The sequence below is a fragment of the Artibeus jamaicensis genome, unplaced genomic scaffold, assembly GCF_021234435.1.
Source record: "Artibeus jamaicensis isolate MK-2021 breed Jamaican fruit bat unplaced genomic scaffold, CSHL_Jam_final scaffold_612, whole genome shotgun sequence".
Lineage (NCBI taxonomy): Eukaryota > Metazoa > Chordata > Mammalia > Chiroptera > Phyllostomidae > Artibeus > Artibeus jamaicensis.
In genome coordinates, this window is record NW_026522049.1 from 125,142 (window position 1) to 143,965 (window position 18,824).

The window sequence follows — 18,824 nt, forward strand, 5'->3', positions numbered from 1 at the left end:
GGACACTCTGAAAGGCCACTCGGTGCTGACGCTTTCGGCAGCAGCTTCTCTGTGTCTCTCACACACGCAGGTCCTACAGGGCCTGGGGCACCTGCCGGTGCTGGGTGGGCCCAGGAAGGGGGAAAAGAGCCCATTGCCCAGGAAGTCAGTGACCTGGTGGCAGGGGGCACCGAGAAGCCAGAAAGTGAGGAGTAGCCCCGTGACAAAGTCAAGGTCTTAGAAGGTCAGAGCTGGGGTAGGGACCCCAGGACAAAGGTCCATGGGGGAAGGGACTTCACCAAGGTCACCCCAGCACTGGAGTCCCGCCCCCCGACAGGAGACAGGCTGATGAAAGGACACCAGTGAGGGAGTGACCGGCTGCCCCGGGCTCCGGGTTTGCCAAAGAGCTTTCCTCAGGCCCCGCCCCACTCTTCCTGAAGATTCTGGGGGTTCCCTTCTCCTGCCACCGCCTGTTCTGAGCCCCCTCTGCCCTGACTGGCCACATTGCCCTCTGTGGTGGTCAGGGGTGTAGTGACCACCCACGGGGGTCACTATGTGTGTCCATTAGGATCAGCCGGGTTATGCCACCACCACGAGCAACCCCAACGTCCCCACGACACAGCACGGCAAAGGCTGTGTTCTCAGCCACGCGGCGCTCTCACTCAGAGTCAGGTTCGTGGGATGCTGGGGCGTCACTGTGTCATCCGAGGACAGGAGCGTTGCCGCTGATGAGTGACACAGGACCACGCCCAAGTTCGGGAACCTGGCGAACACAATCCCCCCAAGTCCAAGAAGAGCAGCGGCCCCTGCTTCCGTCCCTGGCACACAGGCTGGTGTATGTGGCAGACTTGCCGGAAAGTTCGGCCCTAACAGTACTGAAAGGGAAGACAGAGTAGAATTGACGAAAAGACAGCCCAGCCTCACACCACTCGGCCTTTCCCGAGACAAGGATCCCTCAGTGACGTCTCTCCGGACACCCCCATGGCCATTCTGCCCGAGGTCTGGCTCACCGCCTCTTTCTCTACAACCCCCCTCACCCTCCAGCCAATGACGTGCAGGAGCTGCTGTACCAGCTGCAAAGAGCCGATGTTTTCAAGAATTTGCAGGCTCCTTATTCAGCCTTTGGTGGCCTCGCCGTGGGCGAAGGAGGAAGGCTGGTTCACACACAGAACCGGCCAGTCGGACTTTCCCTTTCAGAGAGACTCGGTCATGATGCCTGTGCGCACCCACCTTTTTCAGGGCTGGTTCTGTAACTGGCAGGGCCCGGTGCAAAATGAAAATGGGGGGGTCCTTGGAGAATTTCAAGGCAGCGTCAGAGCCCTGAATGACACTCCAGACCCTTCTCAGCCAGGGCTCTGCCCAGCCGCCACCCAGCTACCTCTCCCCGGACACATGGCGACTGTTTTCTCCCATCTAAACAACCCCCTGGAGCTTCATCTTTCAGAACCAAAAGCCCCGAGGACCATCTAACGCAAAGGGGACACCTGCCTCCCTGCAGGAGCCCCCCCCCCACGTCTTCCTTTCCCCGGCTACTTTGCTCCCGTTTATGACTGAACAGAAACTTGGAGAATGCGGGCAGGCCCTGAAGGGCGGGAGTTGGGAGTTAGTCATAATATTTCACCGACTCGGAAGCACTCAGCATCCTGCAAGGCTGAGACTGGTTGGAGATAAAACTGTAGCTGTGGAATCGGTTTGGCAAATGAACTTCGACCTGGAACCCGATCTATAAAACAGGTTAACGAGGGGCCGGCCAGGAGGGAAACAAAAGAATGCACCTTGACCCTCCTCCACGCGGCTCTCCCTACTGCTCAGAGCCCCCGTTTCTCCTCCCACCAGCCCCCACCTCACCCCACCCCCCACTGCCCGGGTACAGAAGACCCTGTGATACCCTGCACCTTTGTTCACACCATCCTTTCCATGCTGTAATCCCTACCATGCCAGAGCCACCTGTGGGCTCCTATTTGCCCTTTAAAACCTCTCCAGAAAGCCCCTTCCATTTCTGTGGTGAGACGTCTACTGCAGCAGGTGCACACCCCTGTCACGGCCTCGCCTTGTTGGATTCCGCGTAGCCTGTGGGGACATCCGCTCCCCCTCCTTCTGGGACTGGAAACCCCTCCAGGGGCCCTTCCACTTTCTTCGCCTACAGCTCTGTGCCTCCGGCGCCCGAGACGGCGCCCAGCACACGGGCCCGACCAGGACCTGCACGGGAGGGAGAACCAAACGCTCGCAGAAGGGGAGGAGAGAAAACCGAGTTATGCAGCAGCGGGTTGAAAAGCCAGAAACGCGGATCTTTAGCAAAAGCTTGCCTGCGAACACAAAGAGAAAACCTGGATTAATGCCACCGTGGAAGACGCGCCGAGGGGGCGGGGTGGGGCAGGGCCCCGAGGGGCGTGGCCAGCGAGGGCGCAGAAGGCCGGTCTGCAGGTGGCGAGTGGGCGGCCCAGGCTCCCGGCTCAGCAGCCAGAGCAGGCGCTTGCTGGCCATTTGGGCTGTGAGCCAAAGTCCCAACTCTCCACGGCCACCGTTGACAAAGGGCAGCTGAGCACTCCTGGACAAGCCAGCTGGTTTCCGAGGCTAATCCATCCCAGAAGGGACCTGCCCTCTGTGAGCTTACGCGGCGGGGTCCTGCCGCCCTGCGCCAGGGGGTGGTGGGCTGTGGCCCAGACTGCGGCAGCCTCCCCGGACTCCCGGCTCTGGGCAGCTCGGCCCAGCGGCCTGGGGCTTCAGGAAGGCCCCCTGGCGGCCGGAGTTGCCTGCGCAGGGAGCAGAGCGCCTGGCCTAATTGCATCTATTTTTGCCCTGGTCCCTGCTGGGTGGATGTCCCGGAATGCCTCTCTCTCCGAGAGCAGCGCCGTCACTTTTAAATACAGACTCACACGCACGCACATGCGCGCGCACCCGTCACCCCGCCAAAGGGAGAAGGGGCACCGAGTGCAAACCCCAAAACCTGCAGAGGAAGCAGACTGGCGTGGCGACAGTGGCACCAGGCCAACCCGGTGGGGTGTGGACTGGGCGTGCCCAAGCCTCTGAGCTCTCGAGGAGCATGTGCCAGTGAGCACACGTGTGTGTGTGTGTGTGTGTGTGTGTGTGTGTGTGTGTGTGTGTTCCTCAGCCCCAGAGAGGGCAGATCAAAGTATCAGCCTTTATTTCAACGTGCAAATGTTCTCGGATAATCAAAAAACCGGAAGTGGGGGGGTGCGCTGGGGAAAGAAAACCAGCAGCTCCTCTGCCGGGCGCTGAATATTTCTCAGCCAGATATTTTCAGCGACTCTGCCAAGCATCTCCAGGTAATTTTAGCAACGCGGCAGTGGAGAGCGGGTAGCGGCTCCATTCTGCTTTCAAAGTGCTCTTTTGTGAAGCCCATTCATTCAGCGGTTCAGCAAGCAGCTTGCAGAACAAGCGGCCTTGGTGGCAACTGCTGGCTCCCTGAGCTGCTACGTTTAATTTTTTTTAATTGATTGATTTTTTTTTATTGTTTGAGAGAGAGAGAAAGACATCGATTTGCTGTTCCGCTCATTTTCGCACTCACTGGCTGACCCTGCCCGGGGATCAAACCCGCAACCTTGGTGTATTGGGACGAGGCTGCAGCCAACTGAGCTACTCCGTCAGGGCTGCAACCTCCTCCATCTGCAGTCTTTCTGTGACAGTGGTGTTTTCCTCTGCCTAAGGTTTGCATGGCTCTGGTGTGTTTTTACTTCACTCATGAACGTGGCTTGCATTGTGCTGAGTGCCCAGCCCTGTGCCCGGAGGGAGTGGCTGAAGCACAAGGCGGCCCTGGTGACGGGCCCCCAGCAAAAGGCCTGCAGAGTTTGGGGTGGTGGGAAGGGGGGCCCTGACCTGCCCACTGGAGGAGTCCCCAGGCCCCCGCTGTGCCCACCTCTCGGATCCCCAAATCCGACAGAGATTTTCACAGCACCTGTGATGGTCATTCCCCGGCTGTTCCATTTCCTAGGCCGGCCACTTCCAGGTGGTGCCCCCAGGATGGGTCCAGGTCAGGGAGGGGCTTCGGGCCTGCCCGGGGCAGGGACGGCTGAGGCCGCAGCCTGGGCTGCCTGTGGGGTCGGTATGAGAAAGAAAGAGAGTCCAGTGTCAACCTTTTCTTTTAAGATTTTAAAAAAAAAGAAAGAAAGAAAGGAAGAAAGAAAGAAAGGAAGGAAGGAAGAAAGAAAGAAAGAAAGAAAGAAAGAAAGAAAGAAAGAGACTCCCAAGTGCCCATCAGCAGATGAATAGATAGCATGTGTTCTCTGCAGACAATCGAACATCACTCAGCCTTACTTTTTTTAAATTTATTTTTAGAAGGAGGGAGAAAGAGAGGGAGAGACACAGCAATGTGTGGTTGCCTCTCATGTGCCCCTTTCCTGGGGACCTGGCCTGAAACCCAGGCAAGTGCCCCGCCCGGGAATCAACTGGAGACTCTTTGATTCGCAGGCCGGTGCTCAACCCACTGAGCCACGTCAGCCAGGGCTCAGCCTTTAAAAGGAAAGAAATCCTACTGCAACGTGGATGGGCCTTGGGGGACATGATGCTGAGTGAAGCAAGCCTGTCACCAAAGGACATATACCATGTGATCCCACTTAGTTGAGGAACTTAAATGGTCAAGTTCACAGAGACAGAGTGGAAGGCGCTGCCCGGGGTTGGGGCGGGGGAGGGGAAGGAGGTGTCTGAGCAGTTTACGGCTTCGCTTCGGGAAGATGAGGAAGTTCTGGACATGGGGGGGGGGGGCTACACAAAGATGTGAGCCGGCACTTCAACCGGGCAGTGTGGTAGGTGCATGTTCCATATGCCTCACCTCCGTGAAGACCTGAGATTAAAGGCAGCGATGGTTGGGGACAGAGTCATGCGTTCAGGCCACAGGGCCCAAGGTTGCTCGGAGTCAGGCATAGCCCAGCTGCTGGGAGCCCAGGTGGACAGGACCCCGATGGCTGGCTCAGTGACGTCCCACAGAACAAGGGGCCATGGGCCCTCAGGGTCGGAGCGGCGGGGCGCCCACTCACCACGCAGGGCCTGCTGGCCGAGGACCCTCGGGGCAGCTGAGCTGTGTTTCTGTTGCAGATCGCATCCTTGCTCAAGAACAAGGATCGAATCCAGTCCACGCAGACCATCACCCCGAACGACGAGGACAGTGACATCAAGAAAATCAAGAAGGTTTGTTCCCACCCCTCCGGGCTGCACCCCCACCCCGGCCTCCTGTCCCCCTGCCTCGGGGCGTGGCCCCCTCACCTCAGCCCCCCGAGCCAGAACCAGCACCCGGGTCCAGCCATCTCCTCTGGCCGTCCCTGGGAGGGGGGTGGCTCAGCCCATGCTGTAGGTGACAAAGCTGAGACTACGCAAAAGCAAGGACTGGAACCCGTGGCCATGGGACTCTCGGCCTGGCCGGGAGCTTTTCTGGCAGCACCAGGCAGCCTTGACTGGCCCCCCGACCCCTCCCCACGCTCCTCACTGCCAGCAAACACGTGCACACAGCTGCCCCTCAGGCCCCCATCAGCCTTGATGAGACCCCACAGTCCCTCCCACTGGTGTCGCCCGGTTGGGGTCCAGAAGCACAGACGTGTCAGAAGGTACCAGGGATCCACCCAGTAGTAGCTGCGCCCTGGGTCACGCAGGGGGCCTCGGAGCAAGAGCTTACACTTTGTGTTTGCGGCCTGCCGGCACCGAGGCAGGGGGCCCAGCTCACCCCAAGAAAATCAAATGGCACCAGAGAACCCACATGCCACTTCCTTATCCTGTTTCTCTGGTGGCCAGCGCTTTCCAAGCTGGACATCTCACTGGAGCTTCAAGGTTTCTGGTCAATCATAAGCAGAAATAGCTACTATTTGTTAAGTACTTTCCAGCAGTTTTGCTGCCGATGAATTCCTTCCCAACGGCCAACCCCCTGGGGTTTTATTCACCTGCAACTCACATGGGAAATGAGGCCCAGCCAGGCACCGTCACAGTGGCCACCACACTCCAAAGCCCACACCCTTGGTCCCTGGGACCCACCACGTCCTGAAAGGGACGTCCCGCAGCCCCAGGACCCAAAACCCACCTACGGGACAGGCAAGGAGGCGCGGCTCCCTCGGTCCCCACCAAGCCAGGTTCACCCACATCCAGGACCTGTCAGGCCTGGCGGGCATTGGGATTTGCCCCCCAGGTCTGAACCGAGCCCCACCTGGTGGTGACGCCCTGGCTGCCTTCTCCACTGTGGCCCCAATGGGCTTCCGGGCCCATCTTGAGAGGCCACTGTGGTTGAGACATTTTGTTCAGCACCAGCTGAAACCCGCAGCCTCAGAGCAGGATAGCTTCCTGCCCCCAGGGCACTGGCGGGTCCCCACCTGGCCTCTCCGCTTCAGGGAACCCCCCCTAGGTCTGACTCACCACCTGGGGCGACCCCTGGGTGGTCACGAATGGTGCCCAGCCCCCCCATCCAGGCACCACCCATCACCCCTGCTCTGGGTGCGCTGGGCCTGCCCCATGAGAAAGCTTGTGCCTCTTAGAACAATTCTGTATGTGTATGTAGATGGAGGCCTTTCCTGAGTTCCTGCCAAAACCAGTCAGAATCCCAGACAAGCAAGCACAGCAGGGGTGTCACTTCCCTGCGGAGGCGGGAGGCGCTCTGGGCAGCCCCACCCCCACCCCCGCCACCCCCACCCCGTTCTCGGAGGCGCAAGTGCAACACCTTGGCCACCTTCTGTTCCGTTTGATCATCTCCTTTCCCCCAGACGAGCTGTGATAGAAATTTCTGGGCTCTCAGGCCCGTGTGATTGGACGAGAAGACGTGTGAGCTGTGCCCGGCTCCGCTCCCCCACCTCCCCCGCCTCCCGCAGGGAGCGTTTCTGAAGCAGTCCCGGGGTCTCGCTAACGCGCAGAGGCTGGGGGAGCCTGAGGGTCTGCATTTCTAACCAGCACAGGCTCGCGGTCCGTGGGGCACGCCCGTAGTGTGGCCTCATGTCGGCCCCTCGTCCAGCTGGCAAACGGGCTCTGAGGGACCCCAGCAGGAACCTTGTGGGCCACACAGCCAGGCCTGGTCCCCGTCTGTGCCCTGGTCCCTGCGCTGCCCCCCACAGGGCGGGGGAGGGGAGGGGATGAACGGTGCACGGCACCCCCCACACCCCCTGGGCTCCCCGCCCGGGACATTAACAGCCTCCCCGTGTCCCGCCGCGTGGGCGCCCAGGTGCAGAGCTTCCTGCGTGGCTGGCTGTGCCGGCGCAAGTGGAAGACCATCATCCAGGACTACATCCGCTCGCCGCACGCCGACAGCATGCGCAAGCGCAACCAGGTGGTGTTCAGCATGTTGGAGGCCGAGGCCGAGTACGTGCAGCAGCTGCACATCCTGGTCAACAACTTCCTGCGCCCGCTGCGCATGGCCGCCAGCTCCAAGAAGCCCCCCATCACGCACGACGACGTCAGCAGCATCTTCCTCAACAGGTGAGCCCCCCCCCCGCCCCCGACCTCAGTGATCGAAAACGAGAAAGAGAAAAAAATGGCAAGCGCACACGAGCAGCCAGTTCCCAGAAGCAGAAATCCACAAGGCCAAACCCCTAGGGGAAAAAGGAAACCCCACTCAGCTCGCCAGCCGTGATTTTCCTTCAAGCGAATCCAGTTCAAGTGACACCCGTTTGCTCTTGCTGGACCGGGAAACTACGGTAATTTCTGAGCCGTGGTGTTACCAGTGAGAGCCTCACAGTGTCCGCCTGAAAAGTGGAGGCTTCATTGGTCCCCAGCCCGCTGTTCTGCCACAAGCACCCAGCCCTGTGGGCGCGTCCCCTCCTGAGCAAGTGACCCCAACGCTCTGCTGTCGCCTCTAGAAATTCCTGGTCCTTTTCCCCGCATATTCGTTCCCGCCAGGCCCCACAACCTGCACGGGGGACTCAACTGTGAGGAGCCAGTTGCTGCTGGAGCCGCCCCCCCCCCGCTGTGGGCTGGGTGCCCCGGGGGTGGGCACTGGATGGGGGGAACCCCCGGCCCCCCTCAGCCTGGCTTTGTCTTCCAGCGAGACCATCATGTTCCTGCACCAGATCTTCTACCAGGGCCTGAAGGCCCGCATCTCCAGCTGGCCCACCCTGGTCCTGGGTGAGTCCCCGCCCCCGCCCACCTCTGCCTGCTCCGGGCCTCCCAACCCTCCAGGCCGAGGTGCTGTCCCCTGCAGAGGGAAATGAAGGGGCCCCTTCAGGACCCACAGAAGCCCAAGAAGAAAGAGAAGTTGGCCAAACCTCCGTTTCTAGGAGGAAGCGATATATTTTTAGTTCTTTATCTGCTTTTCCCTTTTAAAAATTATACCGATTTGAGAGGATCGGTCTATATATACCGATTGGAGAGGATTAGAGAATCCAGAAGAGTGGAAAACATTTAAAAATATCCAGCATGGTTCTGACTCCCAAAGATACCACAGTAAACACTTGGGTGTTTTCTTCCAGTTTTTCTTCACGGGCAGAGCTCAAGGGTTTTTTCCCCCCCGTTTTATATAATTGCAAAGCTACTGAATATAGAATTCGAATCTTGCCGCGGTTGTTTTTTTTTAACTGCACATTATCGCGTGTGTTTTCTCGGGCTTGCAGACCGCCCCGCGATGCTCCAGTGCCCACCTGCAGGGGGGCGTCCCAGAGGTTGCCCCCCCCCGCCCCCGTTCGCGGGTGGGGCTGGGAGGACAGGGTATTGTACACCCAGGAGGTGGAGACAGAACCGCCAGCAGGGGACCCATCTCGCTGCACCAGGGGTGCGGAGCTGGGGAGGTCTGGAAGGGCAGGGACGCGCAGCTGAAGGGACGGGTGCAGGGCAGAGACTCAGAAGACCACGTTGCGTCAGGAAACCCGGTTTCAGGCCACCTACCGACTCTCCTGTGACCCCAGAGACGTGCTGTCACGGCGGGACTCTCTGGAAGAGAGGCCTCAGCACCAGCGCATGGGGGCCAGGCAGAGGGGTGTGAGACCTCCATGCAGCGACAGCCAGGCCCTCCGCTGACCCCATGAGAACGTGGCAGCGGGGATGGCCCCTCGAGGTCAAGCATGGGGCGGCCTTTACGCCCCCACCTGCACCCACCACTGGGTGGGGTGTGACTTGTGCGAGGCAGCTTCCTTCAGCCAAGCGCTTTCTGGGTGGGAGGTGCCCAGCTGAGAGCTGTTGGCTACGGGCAGCCCAGCAGCTAGAGAAGGAAAGTTGGGATGCTGAGTGGGTGGGGGGGCACGCAGCGCCCACCACACCGCCTGGCTCCGACTCCATCTCTCAAACTCTGCAATTCTGGCTTGGTCCTCATGTCGGGGGCCACCTACCTGGCCAGAGTCCCCTCCAAAAGCTAGGATCTGTCCAGGACTGGATGGGCACCGCGACCCTCTCCCAGGCACCCGCCGTTGACCCCGCCCACTGCCTGCTGGCCCCGCCCACCGCCCGCTGACCCCGCCCTCCTTGCAGCTGACCTCTTCGACATCCTGCTGCCCATGCTGAACATCTACCAGGAGTTCGTGCGCAACCACCAGTACAGCCTGCAGATCCTGGCGCACTGCAAGCAGAACCGCGACTTCGACAAGCTGCTCAAGCACTACGAGGCGAAGCCCGACTGCGAGGAGAGGACGCTGGAGACCTTCCTCACCTACCCCATGTTCCAGGTGCGCCGGGCCGCCCCTCAGAACCGGGCGAGGCCCCCAGTGGAGCAGGCAGAGTGAGAAAGTGAGGGCGCAGTTCCGCCAGGGCCCTGCCCCCGCAGGTGTCCTGGGAGCCGGGAGAGCCTTTTCCAACGCTGCTCCGTCTCTGTCCCCCTGTCCCTCCTCTCGCAGATCCCCAGGTACATCCTGACGCTGCATGAGCTCCTGGCCCACACCCCGCACGAGCACGTGGAGCGCAACAGCCTGGACTACGCCAAGTCCAAGCTGGAAGAGCTGTCCAGGTGAGCCGGCTGAGGGGGCGGCCAGGCTCGGGCCTGGGCTGAGGGTGCCCCCGAGGGTGCTGGGCCCCAGGTGGTGACGTGAAGGATCAGGGTGGGTTCTGGGGGCCAGGGAAGCGGCGTCCCCCAGCGCAGGGCCACGGTGCACAGCCCGAGCCCGTGGGGTCCCAGGCAGGGCCTGTCTCCCAGGATGGGAACCTGCTCACAGCCTCTGCTCCCTGCCGTCATTGTGTCAGAGCCGGGGGGGGGGGGGGCGGCTACAGGTGGCTCGAGGGACCCCAGGAGGCGGCCAGGCTTCCTATCACTGAGCGGCGCCTGCCCCAGGGTAGGAAGAGCGGAAGGCAGTACCTGGGTGGCACGGTGTGCAGCCTAAGCCCCTGGTCCCTTTGCCCCCGGGGTCCTGGGGCTCAGCTCCCTCTTGTTGCCCCCTCACCGCCATTACCTGCACCTGGCCCAGCACCCGACACAAAGGAGGTCCCCTGTCTCCAGGACAACCCTTCTGTCCTCGAGTCAGCCTCCCCTGGGAGCTGAAAAAGCCCCGAATCCTCGGCAGGCCATCAGATAATTCGGGTCCCCGAAGCTGTGCTCAGAACGCCCCTCCCCGGGGGCCCGGTGTGCTCCTGCCTCTGGCCTTTGCCCACCGTTCCTCCTGAACCCCCACACCCTGGGCTCACTGGCGACCCCAGGCCCTGGGAACCCAGCTGCTTTCCCACACAGCCCCCGAAAGGAGCCTGTCTCAGCGGCCTCTGTCCAGCACAGGGCTGTGGCTGGGGCTTCTGTCAGAGCATCGCTGGGAGAGCAGGGGAAACTGAGGCACGGAGGAAGCGATCCCATCGCCTCCTGGGCGACAGCGGTAACAGTGGTCACAACTGGTTTCTCTCGCAGGCTGGGCACAAGCTCAGCACATGACACACACGATCGTCCACACTCACCCGGCCGTTCTTCTGGCCCTAACGACCAGGGGCAACTGTGGTTTGCTCAGCAACTGGCTGATTCCATCCCTCACAAGTGCTAGGGCCCCTCATGACCGCAGATGGCTGTGGGGTGTACTCGGAGCTGGTCTGAGGGAGAACATTGTAACCACACACACTGACCAGCCCCTGCTGGCACCCCGCACAGAATGTCAGGTCCCAGCAAACAAACAGGAGGCCCTCTAGGTTTTTGGTGTTTGGTTTTTGTTTTGTTTTGTTTTGTTTTGAGTAAGTGAGATACCATTTCAAGACATCTCCCCCCCGCAAAATGACCCACTACTTTTCCGAGACTCCTAAAAATCCATCAGTGTTCTTAGCAAAGTCTAAAGCTCTCTAGTTCCCACACAGAAGTAGCAGAAGTTTTTTTTCCTGACCCAGCCCACTACCAAGGGCTCCAAAAACAGGCTGTTCCAAAGTATTAATATTACGGAAAGAACCGTATGAAGAGGATTCAGGAGAAAACAGCACCTGCAAAGGGCCTGAGCTGAAGGAGAGGGTAGTTTTTCGAGACTTCCCCACCCCACAGCTGGCCCCCTACTTTGCTAAGGCTCCTCAAAACCCATCCAGGCTCTGTGCAAAGTCCACAACTCTATAGTCCGTCTTTCCGCTCGCGATGTTTTTAAAAGCAGGTAGATAGTGCCATCTCGTGGGAATAAGTGGAGTTGCAGTCATCCGAACAAAAATAATAGGGACAGTCGTTTGTATGCCAGATTCGAAATAAATCGCGTCGTTTTCCTCCCTTGCTTGTCAAAAACTACACAAATCAAGAGAATTAGGTCTCCCTGGAGCCGGCCTCGTTGCCAGGTCCTCCAACAATATGCAAGTCCAGAGCCGGTATTTAAAAACTAGTTGTAAATAAACGTTCAGGGAAAAGAAACGGCAAGTCCAAAGGCCCTGAGAAAGAAGAGGTACGCTATTTTTCCAGACACCCACTAAAAAATAACAGACAACTTGGGCAGACGCCTGGATACCAGTCAAGGTTTCTAGCAACAGAAACCACTCGCTGTCCTTTTGCCTCCTCCTAGGGTATTTTTTTCAAAAGAAAGTAAATGCTGCCACCCTGTGGGCATTAGTGGTATTGCAGGCGGCAGAAAAGATCCATAGGAGCAATTGTCTGTATCCCAGTTTAAAAAGTAGCCGTGTCAAGTTTTCCTCCCAAACTTGGCAAAATCTATAAGACTAACAAAGTCGGTCTTCCAGGGACCAGTCTCGTTGCCAGGTCTTCCAGTAATAAGCAAAGCCAGAGCCTACATTTTTAAAGCAGTCGTAAAAGTACAAAAGCCCTGAGAAGGTAGGCAATTTTCACAGATACCCCCTGAAAAATAACAGACTACCTGGGCAGACATCAGGAAACATTCACGGTTCCTAGTGAACCACTCACATCTCCTTTTGTCTGCTTTATCCCTCCCTTCCCCTCTCTCTAAAGATAAATGTAAATAAAATCTAAAATAAAACCAAGGTAAAAGAAGATTCCCGGGGGATGGAACAATTACCAAGCCCTGAGGAAACACAGGCAGGAAATATTTTTAGAGCATCACTAAAACAAAAACAACAACAACAAGACGCCTATTTCCTGACGTCTCCTTGAGACCCGTGAAAGTTCTTAACAGAGTCGACACTTCAATTGGCAAGTGTGGTTTTTCAAAAGCAAGTCAATACTGCCACCCTGTGGACACGCGATATATTGCAGGCGGCAAGAAAAAAAAAATAGGGACACGTCTCTGTGTTTTAGATTGTGGATAGATAGTGTCGAGCTATCCTCCCAGACTTGCCAGAACTTAGAAAACTAACTGAAGCTGGTCTCCCCGGAGCCAGCTGCACTGCCACATCTTAAGCCAGTCCAGAGCCAGGATTTTGAAATAGCTGTATAAGCGGCCCTGGCTGGTATGGCTCGGTTGTTCGGAGAGGCATGCAGCACACCCAAAGGTCACGGGTTCTGTTCCTGGTCAGGGTATATGCCTAGGTTGTGGGTCCGGCTGGGGTGAATTCCAGAGGCAACCGATCAATGTTTCTCCCTCACAGCGATCTTTCTCTCACTCCCTTCTCTCTTAAATCAGCATGTTCTGCAGTGAGAATAAACAAGAGAATTCAGGGGCATTAAAAACACAAGTACAAAAGCCCTGAGGAGGAACAGGCAAGGAATTTTTCCAGTCAGGTTCTTGGGACACAAACCATTCCGCAGCCAATAGTAAATAGCTGTGTGTGAGCAGTCCCAGGGAAAAAAACAGCAGATGCAAAGGCCCTGAGCTGGAGTAGGTGGGGTGTTTTTCCATTTCAATCCCCACCCGTAAATTACCCACTACCATCCGAGACTCCTGGAAATCCGTAAAGGCCCTTTGCAAAGGGGACAGCTCTCTTGTCCATTTGCCCATGGACAGATTTTTTTTTTTAAAGTAAGTAGTGCCACCTCGTGGACAAGAGTGAAGTTGCAGTCGGCCCAACAGGAACAAGTAGGACGGTTGTGCGTTCTCAGACCGCGTGGGGCGTGAGGAGCGGGCTATGTGCGCCCGGCTTTCCTCCCAGCTGGGCCAGAATCCACAGAAATAACTGACGCCCGTGTTCCCTGAGCCACCGGCATTGCCCCGTCCTCCGAAACCAAGCTGTTTCGGGGGCCGTGATTGGAAAACCAGGCCCTGGCTGGGTAGCTCCACTGGGTGGTTGGAGCATCTTGCTGATACTCCAAGGTTGGATGTTCGATCCCTGGGCGGGGCAAGAGTTGACCAATGAATGCATGGGTGGGCGGAACAGCAGATTGATTTCTCTCTCGCTCTAGAATCAACAAACAAAAGGGTTTTTTTTTAATAAGAAAACCTCTATATGTAGAGCATCACTGATCAGGAAGTACAAAGGCCTTTGGTTTTTTCCGAGGGCTGGTGAGGCCAGGGTCGGTGAGGGCGGGCTGACGCACCAAGGGTGCCCCCTGCAGCCTCGTCTTCCTCCCTAGGCCGCAACCTCTGCCCCACGGTTTGAGCTTGTAACTTAGAGACCTGCTTCCCAGCGACCAGCCTCCGATTTGTTTTCTCTGACTTGGGATCCCCCGCCTCTCTGGGCGCCAGGCTTTCTCCCAGACCTGGCCGGCCCCCGGCGGTCCTCCTTGGCATGGTGGCCGCCCGTCTCTGATGGTGTCACTTCCTGTCCCCACAGGATAATGCATGACGAGGTCAGCGAGACGGAGAACATCCGGAAAAACCTGGCCATTGAGCGCATGATTATCGAGGGCTGTGAGATCCTGCTGGACACCAGCCAGACCTTCGTGAGACAAGGTACAGCCTCACCCAGGCCAGCCCGGTGCTGCTGTGCGGAGGGCGGAGGGCCTGCAGCGGAGCCCCCTGGGCTGGTGCCATCGGCCTGGCCTGGCCCCTCCGGCTGAGAGCCCACCTCCCACTTGTTCCACCTCTTGGCCCCCAAGACCCCCCCCCCCCGGCCTGCACTGTCACTGCCCAGCCCTGGCTGGGAGGTCAAGGAGTCTGGCATGAAACCTGTCTGGTCGTCCCTGCTCCTGCCCCACCACGGGCCTGAGGAGGGGCCGCAGGGCGAGTCCCAGGTCTGGACTTGCTGCTCGGACCCGGACCGCCTGGCTCCTCGTCTGGCCCCACATTGGACTCCGCAGGTGCCCCAAGGTGGGGGTTCACAGGGTCGGGTCGCTGAGGGGCCCTCTCCCACACCCACAGGGTCCCTCATCCAGGTGCCCATGTCGGAGAAGGGCAAGATCACCAGGGGCCGCCTCGGCTCGCTGTCCCTGAAGAAGGAGGGCGAGCGGCAGTGCTTCCTCTTCTCCAAGCACCTCATCATCTGCACCCGGGGCTCGGGCGGGAAGCTGCACCTCACCAAGGTAGGTGGGCGGGCTGCTCTCTGCTGAGAGCTCCCCGGAAACCGGAAGGGGGGCATCGCGGCCTCCCTGAGGAGCCTCTCATCTCCCACCAAAGGGCCCGGTCAGCACCGCGTCTGCCGCAAGAGCACTGGCCTGGCCAGGCGCTGCCCGTGGGCTGCGTGGTGCTCACACCCAGGACCAGTCCTCGGGCCCTCACCCTACGGCCACCCTCAGCTACCCGGCCCCGCCCAAAAGGCGGGAAACTGAGCACCTCCCACCCCTTCCCACTCCTCACTGACCCCAGGGCTTTGGCTCCCGCCGGCCCTCAGTGGCTGGGCCTCTGTCCCCCTGGCTGACCTCCTTTGTCCCTCACAGCCTGCTCCTGGGCAGGGCCTCGCTTGCCCACTCCTCTGAGCTGTGTATCTCCTCCCAGCTCCATCTCTCACCCACGGGTGACCCCAGGAAAGTCCCCCGGCTGCGCCTGGGGGTGCAGGCAGGTGGGCGCAGACCTGCTGTGTCGGTAGAAAGCTGCAGTCTCCCCAACACCTCACCACCATGGACTTCAAATTTGGGCACGCTACAAATCCTCAAGATTTTTCAGAGCTTTTTGAACTAGACGGGACTTTCAAGGTTATCGAATTCAGAGACATCGCTGGGCAGTTAAGGCCTAGCAAGGCCTGGAGGTCACTCAAGGCCACTAAGAGGCAAACGAGAAGCAGAAGGAGGATCTGGAGCTCCCCGCCCCCTGGGTGACAGCCCATGCAGCACATGTTTTCCAACACAGACGGCCCGTGGCAGGGTCCTCAGTCATCAGTTGCCGTATTGCTTACCTGTCGCCCTGCAGCAAAACACCCCCAGATGTAGCCGCTTGAAGCAAACACTGGTTGTCTCAGCTTTTGTGGAAACGAGGACCCAGGAGGCCAGGGCCCCCAAGGAGACGTGGTGGCTGCCCCCCACCCCCCACTGGTGACGGTGACAGGCCTGAGAAGCAGCAGGCACAGCCTCGGCCCCCACCTCCGCTTTATTCTCTAGCGAGAGGCAGGGCGCCGGCCATCTGGCCGCGGCTGTGGTCATTCTCACTTCCCACCACAGCACCAGGGACCAAGGCAGGCACAGAGGCTCGGGCGTGACAGGCATCTTCCCAGAGTTTCCTCAAAACTGACACTCAGAGAGAGGCTGGCCGGGGCTCTCCAGGCTCCAGCAAAGGAGCAGAGCAGCTGGGCGACCTTGTGGAGGACACAGAGCCCCCTGATGTCATCACTGTGTCTGCAAAACCTGAGTGACAAACCTGAGGAAAGTCCAAGACGCTGGCTCGCTTCTCTGCAGGGCACAGGAGGGGCGTGGGGACTGCAAACCTCTGTGGATCTAGGGGGCACCTCGGAGCTGCCGCTGGGGCCAGAAGAGGCCGCGCTGCCAACCCCGTGACCCCACCCCCAGCCGCCCTTGACCTTCATTCAGGAAGGCCTCTGTGAGACAATCTGCACAGTGCACTTCATTGGGTTTCTTTTTGGTTTCAAATTGATTTTAAAGAGAAAGAGGGAGGGAGAGCGAGACAGAGGCAGACAGACACAGACATTGATTTGTTGGCCCACCGATGGATGTCTTCACTGGTTGGATCTTGTATGCGCCCTGACCAGGATTCGAACCTGCAACCTTGGTGTGTTCTTTAACCCACCGAACTTCCCAGCCAGGGCCCATATTTTTTCTTGTGTGAACATAAAGCCCTTCCACATAAAAGACACAGCACCATTGAACAACAACAACAAAAAAATTAACAACAACAAAAAAGCAGACCCCACACGGGAATGGGTGTGTGTGCGTGGAAGCTCCCGCCCAGGCCCCCTCCTGACACGCCCCACTCCCGGCTGCTGTTTTGCAGAACGGGGTCATTTCCCTCATCGACTGCACCCTGCTGGAAGACCCGGAAAGCACCGAGGAAGAAGGTAGGTGTGCAAGCTGCTCGCACAGGTGCACGCACACTCTCCCCGTAAAAGGCGGGGCCCTCGCGTGGTTTGTGTGGGGAGGAGGGGAGAGTGCTGCGCCCGAGGGACGGGGCCTCCCCCAGTCCGGAGGGGCTGGGCCTGGGGCTCTAGACCAGTCAGGGCCCTGGTTCCCCGCCTTTGAAGGGAGGGCGCCTCACCTCTGGAGAAAGGAAAGGTTCTGACCGCCCCCTGGGGCCTGCCGCCCTTACTGGCACGTGGGCTTCAAAAAGGTTTCAGCTCAAAACGGGCCCGCGCGCATCCCACTAACCCCACGTTTTGTGTGACTGGAAGCCAAAGGATCGGGCCAAGACATGGACCGCCTGGACTTTAAGATCGGGGTGGAGCCAAAGGACTCCCCGTCCTTCACGGTCATCCTCGTGGCCTCATCCCGCCAGGAGAAGGCGGCGTGGACCAGCGACATCAGCCAGGTGAGCAACGTCCCCTGTGTCTGAAAGCCCGGACCGCCCCCCCAACCCCCATGGGCGGGTGAGGCTCCGCCCCGAGCCGGGCGAGCCCAGCTGCCCGGTGCCTGGCCCACCCGAGTCGGCTCGGGGAACCCCTTGCCTCGGGAGCATCGCTATGGCGACCCCTAACGTTCCGACTCGTGAGCTGCCCGCAGCCCTGCAGACTTCTGCCTTTCAGCAAAGGCACTTGGGGTGTACGGGGATGTCTGAGCCCCACTCCCCACAGTGTAGGAGATAGCAGAGCTTCGTGAGAAAGAAGGAGGCCCCCGGGGCCTGGCATCAGCTGCACAGCCGGGGTCCAGCCTGCATCTTGCTTGCGTGCAAAGCTCCGGGTCGGCCCCACCGCACAGCCATGCAGAGAGCAGACGACCAGCCAGCAGACCAGGGCCCCAGGGCGGTCACGCAGCCCCATCCCAGCAGCAAGGGGTCCCTCCGGAGCAGCCGACGGTGGGAGAGAAGGGGGCTGGGCTTTCCCCCAGGTGCGTGTGGCCTGGGGAGCCGTGTTTATGGAGAATGGAGGACAGAGTCTCCCGCTCCCCGCCCCTCCCCCCACTGCACGGCCGCCCATCAAAGTCCCAGAGAACAAGGCCGCACGGCGTGGTGTGGCGCCTGCTCGCTGTGAGTCTCAGCTCCAGGCCTCAGAGCACCCGGCACAGGCACACCCGTGCCCTGGAGAAACCTGCAAACAGAGCCGTGTCCCCAGTGATGTCCATCCCCCCACCCCGCCCCCCCAACCAGCCACCACACACCTCCTTGAAACCAGAAGTTTCTATGACGTGCCCCACACAGCCGCCACCCCCCATGTGAAGGAGAAACCCTCCTGTGGCACAAACTTAGGCTCAGGAAGGTCAGGTAAACCACCCCTGAGGTCACCGAGTGGGGCTTCCCACCACCGTCAGAGGGGTGCTCCGCGTTGATCCCCCACCCTGTGCCCGATGGGGCCGCAGCAAGCACCCTGGCTGCGGCGGGGCCTGGGACCCGGGCCGGGCCTGAAGCTGAGACGCAGGCGCCCCCACTCTGATTCCAGTGTGTGGACAACATCCGGTGCAACGGCCTCATGATGAACGCCTTTGAGGAGAACTCCAAGGTCACGGTGCCGCAGATGATCAAGTAAGTGCCCTGAAGGCCGTCCCGACCACTGGGGACCCCACGGTGGGTGACAGCTGGCAGGCGCTGGGGCTCCAATGCGTGGGCTCTTGCCTCCTGGGCGTTCGCTGTCTGTGGTGAGCTCCTGTCCATGTGGGGGGTAGCTTTGGCCCCGTGGGTTTTTGTGTTAAGCTGTTTAAAATAGGACCTGAGGAACGAAGTGTTAGGCATTTTCTTGTTCGCGATGCCTGATTTTGTTTTGAGTTGCGCAATGAGAGCGGTTGAGGGTCACAGGCTTCCAGTGGGGGCGGGGCGGTCCCTGACAGGGCTGAGCCTGCCCATCTGCACCGGGTGCCCCTCCTCCGGCCCCCTGCGCCCCTCACCCCCTTCCCGCCCTGCCTGGGGGGCCCCCTCCGCCTCCATCCACGGGTAGATTTTACTACATTCTACACCCCAGCCGGCACCTCACTCCTTCCCATCGCTGAGTACTTTCCCGAGTGTGGGCAGGCCACCGTCTCTCTTAACGTGGTTTCCACGCCTTCGCAATTAGGAATGACACTGCCAGGAACGCCTGTGACCACGTTTTTGCGCGGACAGATCTCCCTTCTATTTTGTGAGCTCAGCGACACATTGTTCAGCCTTGCTCTGTTTTATCCAGTGGTTCCAGGGGGCTGATAA

The 18,824-nt window shown here is 59.4% G+C and overlaps 1 protein-coding gene across 2 annotated transcripts in view; it reads left to right on the forward strand.

Annotated features, from left to right (window-relative positions):
* RASGRF1 (Ras protein specific guanine nucleotide releasing factor 1) overlaps positions 1–18,824 on the forward strand; it is a 51,279-nt gene that overhangs the window by 15,513 nt on the left and 16,942 nt on the right. For both annotated transcript variants that reach the window (XM_037155929.2, XM_053658989.1), the window contains exons 4-13: positions 5,032–5,124; positions 7,130–7,383; positions 7,949–8,028; positions 9,364–9,557; positions 9,726–9,835; positions 13,948–14,066; positions 14,475–14,635; positions 16,494–16,557; positions 16,888–17,024; positions 18,088–18,170. In XM_037155929.2, coding sequence (XP_037011824.2) covers positions 5,032–5,124; positions 7,130–7,383; positions 7,949–8,028; positions 9,364–9,557; positions 9,726–9,835; positions 13,948–14,066; positions 14,475–14,635; positions 16,494–16,557; positions 16,888–17,024; positions 18,088–18,170 — 1,295 coding nt within the window. The remainder of the gene's footprint in view (positions 1–5,031; positions 5,125–7,129; positions 7,384–7,948; positions 8,029–9,363; positions 9,558–9,725; positions 9,836–13,947; positions 14,067–14,474; positions 14,636–16,493; positions 16,558–16,887; positions 17,025–18,087; positions 18,171–18,824) is intronic.